The sequence below is a fragment of the Furipterus horrens genome, unplaced genomic scaffold (genome assembly GCF_987537825.1).
Source record: "Furipterus horrens unplaced genomic scaffold, mFurHor1.1.pri manual_scaffold_7, whole genome shotgun sequence".
Lineage (NCBI taxonomy): Eukaryota > Metazoa > Chordata > Mammalia > Chiroptera > Furipteridae > Furipterus > Furipterus horrens.
In genome coordinates this window covers 134,250,967-134,266,344 of record NW_028327177.1, presented here as the reverse complement: position 1 = coordinate 134,266,344, position 15,378 = coordinate 134,250,967, and the positions used below count along the sequence as shown (strand labels likewise).

The 15,378-nt window shown below is 47.0% G+C and overlaps 1 protein-coding gene across 1 annotated transcript in view; it reads left to right on the top strand.

Annotated features, from left to right (window-relative positions):
- Positions 1-15,144, top strand: part of SCN10A (sodium voltage-gated channel alpha subunit 10) — an 80,477-nt gene extending 65,333 nt beyond the window's left edge. Inside the window, exons 21-27 of the mRNA XM_090284524.1 lie at positions 71-193; positions 1,388-1,672; positions 2,338-2,391; positions 3,209-3,346; positions 5,391-5,495; positions 10,421-10,691; positions 13,427-15,144. Coding sequence (XP_090140650.1) covers positions 71-193; positions 1,388-1,672; positions 2,338-2,391; positions 3,209-3,346; positions 5,391-5,495; positions 10,421-10,691; positions 13,427-14,634 — 2,184 coding nt within the window. The 3' untranslated portion in view covers positions 14,635-15,144. The remainder of the gene's footprint in view (positions 1-70; positions 194-1,387; positions 1,673-2,337; positions 2,392-3,208; positions 3,347-5,390; positions 5,496-10,420; positions 10,692-13,426) is intronic.
- The last annotated feature ends 234 nt before the right edge of the window (positions 15,145-15,378 follow it).

Below are 15,378 nucleotides of genomic sequence, written 5' to 3'. Positions count from 1 at the left end.
CTGTCTCTTTCCACCAGGACCGCCCCTCTGGAATCTGAGAGTGATGCCTTTGCTCTCTGCTTGCCCTCAGATCTCACTGACGAGCCTCATAGCGAAGCTCCTGGACTACTCTGATTTGTTACCCATCAAAGCCCTTCGGACCCTCCGCGCCCTGCGGCCACTGCGGGCTCTGTCTCGATTTGAAGGCATGCGGGTAAGACCTATCTCCAAATTGCTCTGGTCTGCAACATTTGGTACCCCTCCCCACTTCATGCCCTCCACAGCCCTGACCCTGAGCCCCAGGCCCTGCCCCCGCAGGTCAGCTCCAGGTAGTCACTTCTGCTTGGATGTTGGTGGTACTGCTGTGTCCTGACCCTCCCAGTTCCCCTTCGGGTCCCTTTGTGAGCCTCTAGCTCCTTCTCACCTCCAAGATCACATCTGAACTTCACTTCTACTTTTGGTGACCCCGCTTCATGGTTCCACAAGCATCCCTTGCCCCAACCTCCCACTCTGTCAAGATGACCCCCCAAGCTCTTCATCTTTCCATGACAAATGAGCCTTTTCCCTGACATGCTACTGGAATGGAGTGACATCATCAGCTCAGCACCTCAGCTACCACCTATTAGAAAGCATCTTCTCTCCAACCGACCACAGTCATGGGTCTTATGGACTTTTCCCCTTTCATGCATCCTTCTCCTTACATATCTCTATCAGCTGCTACCTTGTCCTCACGGCCTTCCTCAGGGGGAAATACTCACAAGCCTAGCCCTTGCCTTGAGTAGGGGCATGGGGACAAGGGACTGCTAATTCTGCACCCCGCCTTCCTCATTATTACAAACGTCTCCTGGTACAGGAAGTGAGGTTTTGCTTTCTTCCTCCATCGCTGACTCAAAGAAGACATCAGCTCTTCAGAAACAAAAGTGGACTTAAAATTTACTTGTAGCTTTACAAACACTAAGGGCTTATGACTGAAATAGTTTGATATGTATTGTACTTTATCTCCAGGTTGCTACTTTACAAACTGACACGTTTGTGAGTATGGATTGAGGTTGTCACTGATTCTTAACCAAAGCATACTAGACACCATGTCCGTGTGTTGTATTTAAGGACAATAAAGCAAGTTGCTAGGAGTCTGTATGTGCTTGTAAACTCACCCACTGCCTCAGTCTTGAGGGAAGACCCTGAAAGCCACCCTGAAGGAGGCTTAGAGAAGGTTTAGACCCACCTTCAGTTGTTCTGTGTCTCTCAGTCTTCTGAGTCTGAGTTATTGCACTAATGAACCCACTTGTCTTGCTTCCAAAGGCCACTGGCTCATGAAGCAGCCTGAGTGAGTGTAGAGAGCAATTGGATCCTGCCAAGGGGGGTGGAGCATTGGTGGGGTTCCAGGTCCTTTTGCATTTCCCTCCAGGTGGTGGTGGATGCCCTGCTGGGCGCCATCCCGTCCATCATGAATGTGCTGCTCGTCTGCCTCATCTTCTGGCTCATCTTCAGCATCATGGGCATGAACTTCTTTTCAGGGACATTTTGGAGGTGCATCAACACCACCAACCAAGGCTTTTCTCTTATGCCTTTGAATGTTGTGAGTAATGAATCTGACTGTACACTCAAAAACTACACTGGCAGCCTCTATTGGGTCAACATGAAGGTCCACTTTGATAATGTTGGAATGGGTTACCTCGCGCTTCTGCAGGTGGTGAGTCCTTTTGCTGCTCTGTAACATGGGGGGACTGGGGTCTTTCAGAAGATGCTATGGAGAAGGTGACACTCAGTAGGTGCATGAGGCCAGAGGGCCTTCCCAATGAGTGCAATCTCCCCATGGTGCAATTAGACCAATATAGGAAATGGGATTGTATCAAGTAATGAGTTAGAATTCATTATGTGTACAAAATAGACATAGTATAGCCATATGTTCAGTCTTCTGCAAATTACCCCTAGAGGGTAAAAAATTATGTACCCGGTTGTGGTGATAGCTAATGCTGGTGATGATGAGTCAACCACATTCATACTTTCATTCATTCATTCATTCATTCATTCATTCATTCTTCATCCCTTGCCCTCGTCCATGTGTTCATTCAGTCCTCCATCCATTCAAGTGTTAATGTAATTGCTTATACGTTTATCAGGCAGGTACCCAAAAGTTCCTGCATTCCACTATTTGTTCATGCATTCATTTGACAAGCAATCCCTGAGTAGCTATGGTGTGCCAAGCCCTGTGCTCTACCCAGGGAGATACAGAGACATGTCAGAACTGGCTCCAGGGCCCCAATGCTCGATGAAAAAAACAAATAAGTGAATCAAAACAGAACCCAGTGTAGATGGACAGGCAAAGACTGAGTAGCCTCTGCTCCTTGTTTCCAGGCAACCTTCAAAGGCTGGATGGACATAATGTATGCAGCTGTCGATGCCCGAGGGGTGAGTCTTGGCCCAACACTGCCTTCCCCTCTGGGTGTCCTGCCCACATAAGTTTATTTGAATTGGAGTGAAGGTGGCCTTGGTACCGCCCAGAAGCCTGGCACTGTCTCTCACTGGAGCAGTGACTAGCTAGCCCGCTGTTGGCCATTTAAGCCAATCTGGCCTGTGCTCCTTCCACGCACCTTCCTCAGGCTTCTGAAGCTCTTCCTCTGCTCCAGGAAAGTACTAGATAAAGAACTGTGTGTGAGGGCACTCCTTGGGCAGGGGTGGGAGCAGCTGCTGTCGCTGGCAGCCAGGTGGAGGAGAATAATGCTATTGAGGTAAGACCATTGCCGCTGTGGCAACACTGCGCAAGCCCCGCCATCTTCTCAGCCCAGCTCTGAGTTTGCTCGTGACCCTCTGAGACTTGACTCTCTTCCCTGCTTCAGAGCTGGCTCAGCAGCCCCTCCCCCAAGGGCGAGGGATTTAATGTGCCCCGGGGGCAACCCTCACAGATAATTTTGGGAGCCTGTGGATAAATGCTCCAGCTTCCCTGTCCCTTGGAGGTCAAGTCCTGTGGTGCGTTTACACGGTGCCTTAGAGGGTCCCCAGAGGATGGAGTGCCAGCTGCCCTTGGTGATGGCGGCTTCCTTCACCACATCCGCTTCTCTGCCCTTCTCCTGTTCCTGCTTCCTCTCCCCCTCCATCACTCCTGCTTCCGGTGATCACCTCCCAAATAAACCACCTGCATTCAGGTCCTTGTCTCAGGGTCAGCTTTTGAGGTAAACAAAAGTTAAGACACCCCCTCCTCCCTGTGCCCCACCTTGTCTGTTCACAGGTGAACTTGCAGCCCAAGTGGGAGAGCAGCGTGTATATGTACATGTACTTCGTTGTCTTCATTATTTTTGGTGGCTTCTTCACACTCAATCTCTTCGTTGGGGTCATCATTGACAACTTTAATCAACAGAAGAAAAAGATAAGTGGGGTTCAGGTGTTTCTGCAGTGTCCCCTGGCCTCATGACTACAGCCAACACTACTCACAGCCCTTCATGCCTGACTGGAAGCCCAGTTTTGACCTTTAACACCAACACTAACCTTTGCCCCCTGGTTACAGCCCTTGCCTGTTTGCTCTCTGGGCTGCTGCTGAAAGAGTTGCATTTCTCTGTATCAGTATTGCCCACCCCACCCCTGCGACTTGCCTGGGATCCCCATCTTCTCTCCCAGAGAGGCATGGTTCTCCTGGCTGAAACCAGCTGTGTTGGGTGTGTCCCAGGTGACCCCTTGGGGAATAGCAACAAGGAAAGGAAGGACTCGGGCACCTGCTGACTCTGTCTGCAGTCCTGACATCAGGGCACTGAGTCGGGAGGCCTCAGGAAGAGCCAGAATGCCCATGTTGGTAGAATCCCAACCTGCCCCATGGGTGCTGATGCTGGTGAACAGGAACCCAATCCCAGGCAACTTCTCACAGTTTTATTAAACATATAAAATGTACTCATGCTATTTTTTCATTTAATACCCTCCATACCCCTGAGGTAGACAGGGCACCGTTTTAGAATCGTGCAAACCAAGATCCAGAAAAAAGCGAGGGGTCATGTGGAGAGACCGTGGCACAGAGCTGAGAGCACAGCAGTGGCTCTGACATCATACAAGCCTGGGTTTGCATTCCCTGCTCAACCACTTGCTGGGTGGCTGACCCTGGTGATTTCTTAAACCTCCCTGAGCCTTGGTTTTCTCATCCTTTCAATGAGGTTAATGATACCTATCCCCACGATTCTGGTGAGAGGTCAATAAAATTCTGTACAAAAAGCACTGTGTTTAGGGCTGAACACACAATAGGCACTAGAGGAAAAGCATCACTGTTATAATTTAGAATATGTATCTAGTGGGGCTGGCATCCCACCTGCAGGAAGTCCTTGGCTGGGGTTCTGCAGATGAGAAGGGGCAGGAGGGGTCTGTGGGAACCCTAGAGGGCCCAGCAAGACAGCTGTGAAGTGCCGCTTGGTGGCATCAGTGCCTCAGAAGCTTTGCAGTCCTCTACACAATGCTTCCTCCTTACAGCTGCAGAACTCTGGGCCCGGGCATGGAGATGGCCATGTCAGAGAATAGAGTGAGGTCAGCCAGCAGCCAAACGGGGGCCAGAGACTTTATGTGCTCACTCTTTATCCAGGCTTCTCAGTGGGGCCCCTCCCAGGACTCCCCAATCCTCCCAGGAAGTCCTCTGTGTCCGCAAAGTTTCTGGAATCTCCCAAACGCCACAGATCTCAGCCCCTTCCTGCAGCATTTGCAGTGACTGATTTATACAAAGAAGCTATTGAAATGGGAGGCTTTAAAATTACGTCGTCGGGCAGTGAAAGGCAAGGAGTTGAAGGAAGGAGGTTCAAATGGCCCCCAAAGAAAACTAACACCCAATCCTAAGGCGGGAAGGCATCTTCAATGGTGGAATTTCCAGCACTGTAACAGCAGAAGGCAGTGCAAGTGGCAGGGCCTTCAGAGAACCAATCAAGGGTTCTCCAAAGTCCCCTGGATAAGGCAATCACTGTCCTCAGCTCCTCCTCTCCAGGAAGGAGTTGAAGGGCTGGGTCCCAGGGTCTTTGTTCCTGAAGGCCCTGAGGGAAGCTCTTGCCCCTGGCGGGGAGTATCATTCTAGCAACCAGTGGATTTGACTGGAATGAGCAGACTGGATTCAAGGCTCAGGTTTGAACCGACCTGTGCCTTCTCGCTGGGTCCTGCTCCCAAACCACCACCCCCACTTTCATCCATGCAGCATCTCTGGGTTCCTGGAGATGAGAAGCAGGCTTTGCTCCAGAGACCCCGTCAGTGAGTCAGAGTTGAGGCTCAGTCCCGTTGGCTCTGTCCCTGGCTGTGGCACTTGGGCAGGACACAGCTTGATCCTGATCCCGGCATGTATTTCCACAGAACGGAGAGAAAGTTGAGATGTCTTTCCCCTCCAGCATAGTTTTGGTATCCCTGCGGGTTCCTGTTGTTTTAATAACAGTGGTATGTGTTATCCTTTCCCGTACTTAGGGGGACAGGACATCTTTATGACAGAGGAGCAGAAGAAGTACTACAATGCCATGAAGAAGCTGGGCTCCAAGAAGCCCCAGAAGCCCATCCCCCGGCCCCTGGTGAGCCCCAGAGCTTCCCCCTAGCAGAGCATGTCTATGACTGACAGCCTGTGTTTGTATGGAGTAGGGGCCTGGGCAGGGCCCTCTGTGGAGAGGAGATTTAGGTTGAGCTTAGGGATAAAGGTAATGGGCATTCCCAGGTCCAAAGTGTGAGTCTAGAAGAAGCAACTCTGGTCTTATGCAGTGAAAATGTCTTCTGTAGTTACTCCAGATAGGACTGTTTAGGGTAGCACAGTTTCAGGGTTCAAGCACAGAACTGAGAGTCCATTAGGCTACGTGATAATAAGGGTGGTTAGAGCCCTGAGATGAAACATTTGTGGGATTATGCATTATGACCTATATTGTAATGGATCTCTAGCCTTCCCCCATATTTCAGCTAGACAGAGAGGAAATGACCAAAACCCAACCCCCTTGGATGCTGGGCTGGTGAAGATCATGATCAGATGGCACAATAGAAATCAAAAATGATCCCATTCTAGCGTTTAAAAATTGACCAAAACTTGGGGCTGTACTCTACTTTGACTTCTTTCTTTGCAAAGACCGTGAGAGACATCCCTTTTATTCTCCTGTTAAATGCAGCACCCAAAGCATACAGAGCTTTCATCTAAGTTCTTCTCAGGCCTCTGCCAGAAGATGCACCAGGTCTCTGGCTGGCCCCTGATGGAAATGGATGAACGGGTTTGGGAGTGGGAGTCTTGCTGTGTTGCAAGCGTACAGCCAAATCTCTTCAAAGACCTTCTGAGCCATCTACTCCTATGAATAGAATCGGCATCTTGTCCCTTTATATAAACTTGCTGGGGTGAAGATGCAACATTTACGAAGGAAACCACAGGCACTGCCCACAGCACCATCCCAGTAGGCCTTCCCCACATAAGGGCAGAGTTTAAGGGCCTTCAATAAAGAGGCCTTTCCCTAAATGAATTAGAAAGATATACATTTGGATATCTAAAGCAAGGCATGGGATTTGCGTATGCTACTAAAATATTCATGAGCACAGAGTCTTGAAAACATTTATAGGAGGAAAAAAGTGTTATAACCTTTGACACACTTTACTTGGAAATGGTGTTCATAAAATCATTACTGTTCTCAATTCTGATAAGAAGCGTCACAATGGGGAATGATAGGATGTTCAGACCACTGTAGAGACAGAAGTTTCCTCCCAAATCCCCCATAAGATCACAATAAGTGTCAACCAGTCCAATGGGCAGGAACAGGCTCAAAATTAAAATATGTAGGTAAAAGGCTGAGCCAGCCAATCAGAATCAAAGCAGTGCTGCAGGAGGAGAGTCCTCAGACTAACTGAGAAACAAGCAACTGGCCTTTACTGGGGACTGGACTGATGTTGAATCCACATTTGAACCAGACATTAAGGAGTTCTGTGCTGGGAGCAACCCTTGGAAATATCATGACGGTTTCTGTGACCCTCCCCTACAAATTACTCAGTTTCTCTATAACATCTCAGCTTCTCCCCTCTCATCAAGTTATCCCACAGACCATCCTAGCTTCCTCCTCTGAAAGAGGACAAGTTCCCTGGGACAGGGTGGGCTGTATTCCCAAAAGGGACCGTGGAGAGAACACTACCTTAATACAAAGGTAGGAACCTAAAATTGGAACTCCAGGCACTTCAACAGGGGTAGAAGTTGGTAGTTGGGCAGGGAGACCTGCAATAAAATCACCATTTTTCCTAATTAAACCACAATCAAGATGTCCAAGGCTGGCCATGGAGGGGCGGGGGCAGGGTTCTTCACATGGATAAGGGAAGCGAGACCATAGCCCAACTGTGTTCCTAAGATTCACTATCCCTTAGGATGGGGCAGGGGGTGGGGAGGGGGTTACTAATTAACTATCAATACTATACTAGCTTTAGTGTAGGAGCATGGCTCTCTTCTTGATATTCTCACCCAAGAACAGCAAATACTCTTTTCCTGATTCCCCTCAGCATAAATGGGACAAAGATGGGACATTCAGACAAGACTCTGAAGTCTTAGGGATGCTGCAGCCCCAGCAGCAGCTGCATATGGCAGCCCTCAATCCAGGGCCCAAGGCCTTGGCCCATCCCAGCTCCTGGCTGGTATCCATGTAGCAGGCAACATCTTAGCACCCACCACCCAGTGGCACAAGCCTGGTCACCTGTCCTCCTCAAAGTCCAGAACCATGAAAGAAACCCAAAGAAAAAGAGAAATTCCCTCTGCCATATAAGACCCACCTCCCCAGGTCCAGCTTCCCTGGCACCAGATGATTGGCACTAGAATGCCCCCCTTCTTCCCATAGGAGTCCCAACGTGTCAAGCTGGTCAGATAAGCAGAGCATTGGCACAGGCGTTCTGCCCCACAGCTGCATGGGTGGCATGTCAGCATGGCCAATCTGAATAACATAGGGTGCTCCTACACGTGCACACACATGCCACTCATCACCTCTGGTGAAGCCCACATTCTAACCTTGTGCTTCAACCATAACAAAGACGAAGTCTTCCATGAGGCTGAGAGATTTTATTCTGTAACATTCTTTTCTAGGGAAATCACTAAAAGCAGGTTTCACATACTCCGCTTTATAGGAAAATAATAGGCTCTATAATATCACACCATCAGTCACCCACTTCATCATCGCAGAGAGCACTGAGGACTGCTGCAAAGGTGTGATCCCTGCCCACAGACCAAGCCAAGAGCAGCCATCAAGCTGCTGCATTCCCCAGCACCTGAATATCCAGAGCAAACTCAATGCCTGGAACTTAGCAATGTTATTGTCTGTTCGGTTTAATTAGAAGTCATGTGGCCATGAAGAGACTCTGTTTTTTCAACATTTTCAGTGATGAAATGGAAGCCGTTATTGGCTCAGCAACACCCCCCTCCCACTCCAGCAAAGATCTGAGCCAGCAGTTAGGCTGGAACCAGGCCCACTTGGGTCTGATTCTTTGTTCTAACCCAATAGGGTAGCAACTCATCCCCACCATGAAGCAGAAAGTAGGAGCCAGTCTGTTACAGCCCTTCTCCTCTCTGCTTGCTTTGCAGCTCCTGCAAGCTTCCTGGTGAGACTCCTAACAGCTTCCTCTCTTCCTCCCTCAAAGCCACTCGTGCAGAGCTCTGCACATAGTACACATTTATTAAGTGCCTGTTGTGCATAATTAAATTTACTCAAGCCCTAGAGGAGTGGCTTTATAATTTTATTTAAGGTGTGGGTAACAGAGATGTCTGTTCTGTCATCCATGCATTCACCTATGTATTGAGCATCTGTCATGTGCCAGGTAATATGCAGATACTGGGGAACAGAGCGTTAAGTAAGATGGACAAAGTTCCTGCCCTTGTGGAGATTGTAGTCCAGTGATTCAGAAAAATAATTAGCAAAAAACACAGACATAACAACACACAGGCTTGAGAAATTGCCAGGGGAGACTGAATGGGGTGAAAAGCAAAGGGCAACTATGACTGAGACTTGGGGAACTCTCACACCTAAAGGTTAGATAAAGAAGACTCAACTAGAACAGTAGAAGATCAAGAAAAGAACCAGGAAATTAAGACATGATGAAAACCAGGAAAGGAGGACTCGGTAAGCAAGGCCAGACAAGGGTCCTTGGAATTAGCACTACAGAGGTCATTCGTGATCTTAGCAAGAACACTTGAAGCGGCAGCATAGGGACAAAACTATGTCAGAATGGATTGAGGAGTGAATGGGAAGCAATGATTGCGCACAACTCTTTCTAGAACTTCTGGTGTGAAAATGGAGAGAGAATAGAGTGTTCCTAATTCTTTAAATTAGGAACAACTAGGTCATTGGATATTTAGCTAAGGAACCAAGACATAATAGCCAGGGGTGACCAAGTGTGGCCACGCACTGGTAATGAAGCAGGGGGGCCAGGAGGCTGGTGAATGGCAGCAATGATGATGAGGTGAAGGTGAGCTAGCTAGATGATGCAAGCTTTAAGGAGAAAGAACTTTATAAGACACAGGAGGAGCAAATACCTCCTAGCCCTTGAGTGCATGAGGTGGGGAAAAATAAGCAGCCACTAAAGAAGAGTAGATGTTTGCAGATCAAGTCAGGTGAGCTCTAGAGAGCTCAGGAAAAGGGTTCAGGAGAAGGTCATAGGTAGAAAACAGAGTTCAGATCAAGCAGTCTCACAACAATATGATGTTAACAGCACAGGAAAGACTAGAGAGCCATACTAGGCACTTTAAAAACACCATAAAAGTAGCCAAATATAGATGATCTCTTTGTTATTCAGGACATTGTGTCTCTTTCGAAGAATGCAAACAACCAAGGTCTGACCCCATGCCCTGTACCTGTACTTGCTTAGACATCTGCACAGCCCCAGGGGTAGAGAGAACATTTGCAGGAATAGATTGCGCCATCACACTAACTTTACCTTCACGTCAATAATTTTGTAAGCAGCTCTTGAACTCTTGCTATATGCAAGGCACTAAAGGAACACAAAGTTAATAAGACATGACGCCTATATTTAAAATTTCATTGTCTAGTAGAGCAGAAGGGAAGCATACATGAAATGCTAGAACTCAAGACTGGCTATAAAGAATGTGGGAACCCAAAGAAGGGGGCGGGATGACGTGGTATAATATGATCAAAGAAAACACCCTGGAGGAAGTAAGGCTTAAGAGAGCTGGATCACTCAAACCTATTGAGATTTGGGTAGCCAAGAGACAGGCTGGAAGGGCATTGCAGATAGAGGGAAGAGCGTGGACGAGGACAAAGTGCCTGGTGACTTTATGAGGCAGGAGAGGCAATGAGGATTTGAATTGAGGAAATGAGGTAGAATTAACTAAGAGTGAGATTTTGGACAGAACTTGGCATCTCTTTGGATGTGGAGTGTGAGGGAGACCAAAGAGACAGACTTTAAAAACCCATCTATGGAGAACACACCCACTCCAGATTATGTTGGCCAAAAGACCCTGACATATTATCTCTTGATTTTTCAGAACAAGTATCAGGGCTTTGTTTTTGACATTGTGACCAAACAAACTTTTGACATCATCATCATGGCCCTCATCTGCCTCAACATGATCACCATGATGGTGGAAACCGATGATCAGAGTGAGGAAAAGACAAAAATTCTTAACAAAATCAACCAGTTCTTCGTGGCTGTCTTCACGGGCGAGTGTGTCATGAAGATGTTTGCCTTGAGGCAGTACTTCTTCACCAATGGCTGGAACGTGTTTGACTTCATTGTCGTCATCCTCTCCATTGGGAGTAAGTGGGCATCACGTGAGGTGGGGAAGCCCAGCCTCTGCTTGGGATTGTTTTGGCTGTAACCAAAGGGACAACCAACAAAAAAATTTAAACACATTATATGTTAGAGGAATCCGGTATTTGCTACCTTCCAAGGGCAGCGGACTTAAAATGGCCCTGGGCCTTTCGGGCAAATGGAGAGGTTCCATTGGCCTTCTCCTTGCTGTCATGAAGTGTCTTCAGGCACCTATTGTGACACAGCTGTTGCCAGAACTTTGGGACTGATAGGGAACTATTGTTCCTCCAGGGAACCTAAGATGATGGAGTTTCCAGTGGGCCTTATTTTTATGATCTTCAAATCAGAGAGTGGGTGGTGTGATGTGAAGTGAGTCATAAAATACTTTTTGGAAAAGGAGGTGGGTTGCCAACTGAGTGAGGAAAGTCAAGGAGGAGATTGTTCAAAGAAGATTCTTAAGTCAAGGGTCTAAAATTAAATCTCTGATAACTCTCCACTTAAGGAATATGAATGACAGAAAAGTCAAGAGATCAATGCGAAGAGATCAATGCAATTATGGTCTAGTCTGGGCATTGTTGAATGAGACCCAGTATTGTGGGGCCAAAGGTGTTCAGAGAAAATGAATAGAGTCAGAAGCTAAAGTGGAAGATGGAGCCATCATAATTGAGTGCTTGCTGAGTTCTGAGCACTAGGCTGGACTCTATGAATTGTCACAGTAGCCCTGTGTAAGGAATGTTATGATCCTTATTTTATACATTTAAAATTGAGTCTCAGAGATTAAGAAAGTTATGCAAAGTTATACAGTTTGTAAATGGTGGAGCTGAATTTAGACCAGGTTAATGTTCTAATAAACTAGCAGTTTCTCACAAACAACCAAGAGACTATCCCTGGCATTTGTGTGGTTTAGCCCAAGTTTGGTCCTATAAAGACCAAATCCCAGCACACCAACTTTATTTTGCATTATAAATACATTCTGACCTATTACAGCATGACCTGTTTATTTTTCATGTGAGGGCATAGCTGTAGATTTAATTTTCCATTGATTTACCATCAAAGGCTAATAGCATCTAAATACAACTTGGCAGCACTTGACCAATCTCCCTACCCTGGTGCTGAAATACAGCCTTGGGTTGTGTTTGGTTGTTTGGGGGGTTTAATGTATTTTTATTTTTCATTATGTTTTATTTTCTTGGTGCTGCTATGTTTTGTGGGAGGTTTTTTTGTTTGTTTGTTTTCCAAAGTGACAGACTCTGAAATCTATTTTAATTTTATATTAGAGAAGGCAACCTCCTTATGTGATTTCCAATATCAGTATTATAGAAATAAAATATACTTAAAGTACTCAATTCTATCATATGGACACTTTAACTACCAGTTCCTATGACTTACACAGCAATACCAGTCACTGGGCAGAAATCACTCAGAGAGATCTAGAAAACAAGGGAAAGACAGATTCCACCTGTCCATCCTTCTGCTCTCCCTCCCTCTTCCTTTCTTCCTTCCCACCAGCAAGACATGTATTAAGTATCTAAAAGTTACAGGTATGAACACTCATTCTCCTTTGATATAGAGGTAGACCAGTTGGCTGGAAGAATCTAAGGAGATTACAGACATATAATATACCCCATGTTATGGAAAAATGTCCCAGTTAAAGTGGACATTAGTAGGAGGGCTTTCATTAAGACTTTATAATCATAAATTATAATTATTTCCCAAGTCTCCTCCTGTTTCCTTCCTCCTTCCAACACATACTGACTACCCATGTTTATATGATAAAAGGCAAGTAAGAAAAGAGGGTCAAGGGAAGGAAAGAGAGTTTGCTACCACACCCCTCACCATTTGTCCTAAGAGATTTTGAGTCATATCTTATCTAAAGGCCTTGAGTAATCTGTGGTAATCCCAACAGGTCCCATAGTTCCCCAAAACCAAGCTTCACAAATCTTTAAATTAGTTACCAGATAGGGAGACATATGCATTCTTCATCTTCTCAACCTTGTTCCTAGTTGGGGCGGGCTGTAACTGACCTTAAACAAGCCCATCTCCAGACCCTAATAGAGAGTTCTAACTCAGCTGGAAATGAAAGAAACAAATAAAAGCCATTATGCAGACAGCTGGTCATTCAAAGCCATTCTGCTGTAGCTGTCAGCAAGTTGCCAAACTCCTCAGGCCCCCTTATAATTAATACCAGGCTCTGTACAATTATCCACAGGACCATGTGCCAGGAACTTAGTCTATCTTCTCAGTAGGAGATAGGGAGATGAATCACAAAGGTGGGGGTGGGGGTCCTGGCCATCACAGAGAACAGGACCAGGGTGGAGGACAAGGCATGACCCAAAGGCTGAGTTCTCAGGGAAGAGCAGGGTCTGTGTCATAGACAGAAACAGACAAAGGACTGCGTGCATGTGGAATATGGTGCAATTACTCCCATAACTGTGCTGCAGAAGACAGCGTTTTTATCATGAAGGTTAACTAAGAAGATATTCTGGGTAGAGGAAAAAACAAGAACATGGTAGGAAAGGTGAAAATTACTTGAAAGAGAGAGAGAATTTATGCAATGAGCACTTCCTGGGCCCCGGGTCTATGCCGACTACCGTGCCAGGCTCAGAGGGCATAAAGTACCAGAATACAGCTGCTCACAGAGGTTCGTCTGAGGCCAAAATGAGGGAGCGTGATCGCAGCCAACTGTGTCAGGGCTCACGGTTGGGAGCACTAATTAGATCATTTCCTCTCTCTTTTAAAGGCCTGGTGTTTTCTGCAATTCTTACATCACTTGAAAACTACATCTCCCCAACGCTCCTCCGAGTCATCCGCCTGGCCCGGATCGGCCGCATCCTCAGGCTGATCCGAGCAGCCAAGGGGATCCGCACGCTGCTCTTTGCCCTCATGATGTCCCTACCTGCCCTCTTCAACATCGGGCTGCTGCTCTTCCTCGTCATGTTCATCTACTCCATTTTCGGCATGACCAGCTTCCCCCACGTCAAGCACGAAGCTGGCATCGATGATATGTTCAACTTCCAGACCTTCGCCAGCAGCATGCTGTGCCTCTTCCAGATCACCACCTCGGCTGGCTGGGACAGCCTCCTCAGCCCCATCCTCAACACAGGACCCCCCTACTGCGACCCCAACCTGTCCAACAGCAATGGCACCCAGGGGAACTGTGGGAGCCCAGCTGTGGGCATCGTCTTCTTCACCACCTACATCATCATCTCCTTCCTCATTGTGGTCAACATGTATATAGCAGTGATTCTGGAAAACTTCAATGTGGCCACGGAGGAGAGCACAGAGCCCCTGAGCGAGGATGACTTTGACATGTTCTATGAGACTTGGGAGAAGTTCGACCCAGAGGCCACCCAATTTATAACCTTTTCTGCCCTCTCAGACTTTGCAGACACCCTCTCTGGCCCCTTGCGAATCCCAAAACCCAATCAGAATATATTAATCCGGATGGACCTGCCATTGGTCCCTGGAGATAAGATTCACTGTTTGGACATCCTCTTTGCCTTCACCAAAAATGTTCTGGGAGAATCTGGGGAGTTGGATTCCCTGAAGGCAAATATGGAGGAGAAGTTTATGGCAACTAATCTTTCCAAAGCATCTTACGAACCAATAGCCACCACCCTCCGGTGGAAGCAAGAAGACATTTCAGCCACTGTCATTCAAAAGGCCTATCGCAGCTACATGCTGCATCACTCCAAGACAATCTCCAAACCCCCAGGTGTGCCCAGGGCTGAGGAGGAGGCTGTATCGCTCACAGATGACGCATTCATGGAAATTGAGGGTTGTGCACTCCCAGATAAATCTGAAACTGTATCTGCCACATCTTTCCCACCATCCTATGACAGTGTCACTAGAGGCCTCAATGATCAAGTCAACATGAGCACATCTAGCTCAATACAAAATGAAGGAGAAGCTACTAGTAAGGAAGCCACTACCCATGCACCCTGCTGAGGACACTCCAGCATAGACATGTCCAGTTCTGATGTGTCCTTCTGCTCTGTGATAACTCTTTACCACTATAAGTGGCACCCAGCTACCACCTTACCAATGCATGCCACTGGTCACAATGTCAGAACTGGGCAAGGAAGTGCAGTTGGTACCCGTCTTTGGGGAAGCCCCCACTCACCAACAAGAGTCAGAAGCCAGGAGCATCTCCACTGTAACTCCCCTTTTGAATTTCAATATCAGATTATGGGTTCCCTTACTTTCCAGAACTTGTCTCTGGTCCTTTTATTTTGATTGTGACCGGAGCTTCCATTTATCGAGACAAAGTTCTCAGGAATGGAACTTCCAGAGATCTACAGCAAGGATATTGCTGAAGGTTCAAGGCAGTCCTCTGTGAAACACCATGTAGAGATTGACAATGTTATTTAGGATTTTGCATGACTGCATGTTGAGAGCTGCAGACAACTGCTCCAGCCCAGGGTAACACCTGTGGTCTGTGTCATGAAAGTTCTTTGAGGTAGCCATTAAAATTAATATTTTTAAAGGTATGTCAAGACCAATGTTATGTCTTAAAGCATCATTTTTTTCTAAAGCATGTGATACTGATATGTCATAAATCACTTCTTCACTTCCAGGATTTCTGATATTTGCAGTTTGAGCTTGAGGCTCGGGAGGTGGGGGGAAAGGAGCACTGTTCTGGGAGCTTGTTCTAATCCTGACTCCTCCACTGACTGATTGCCTGGCTGGCCA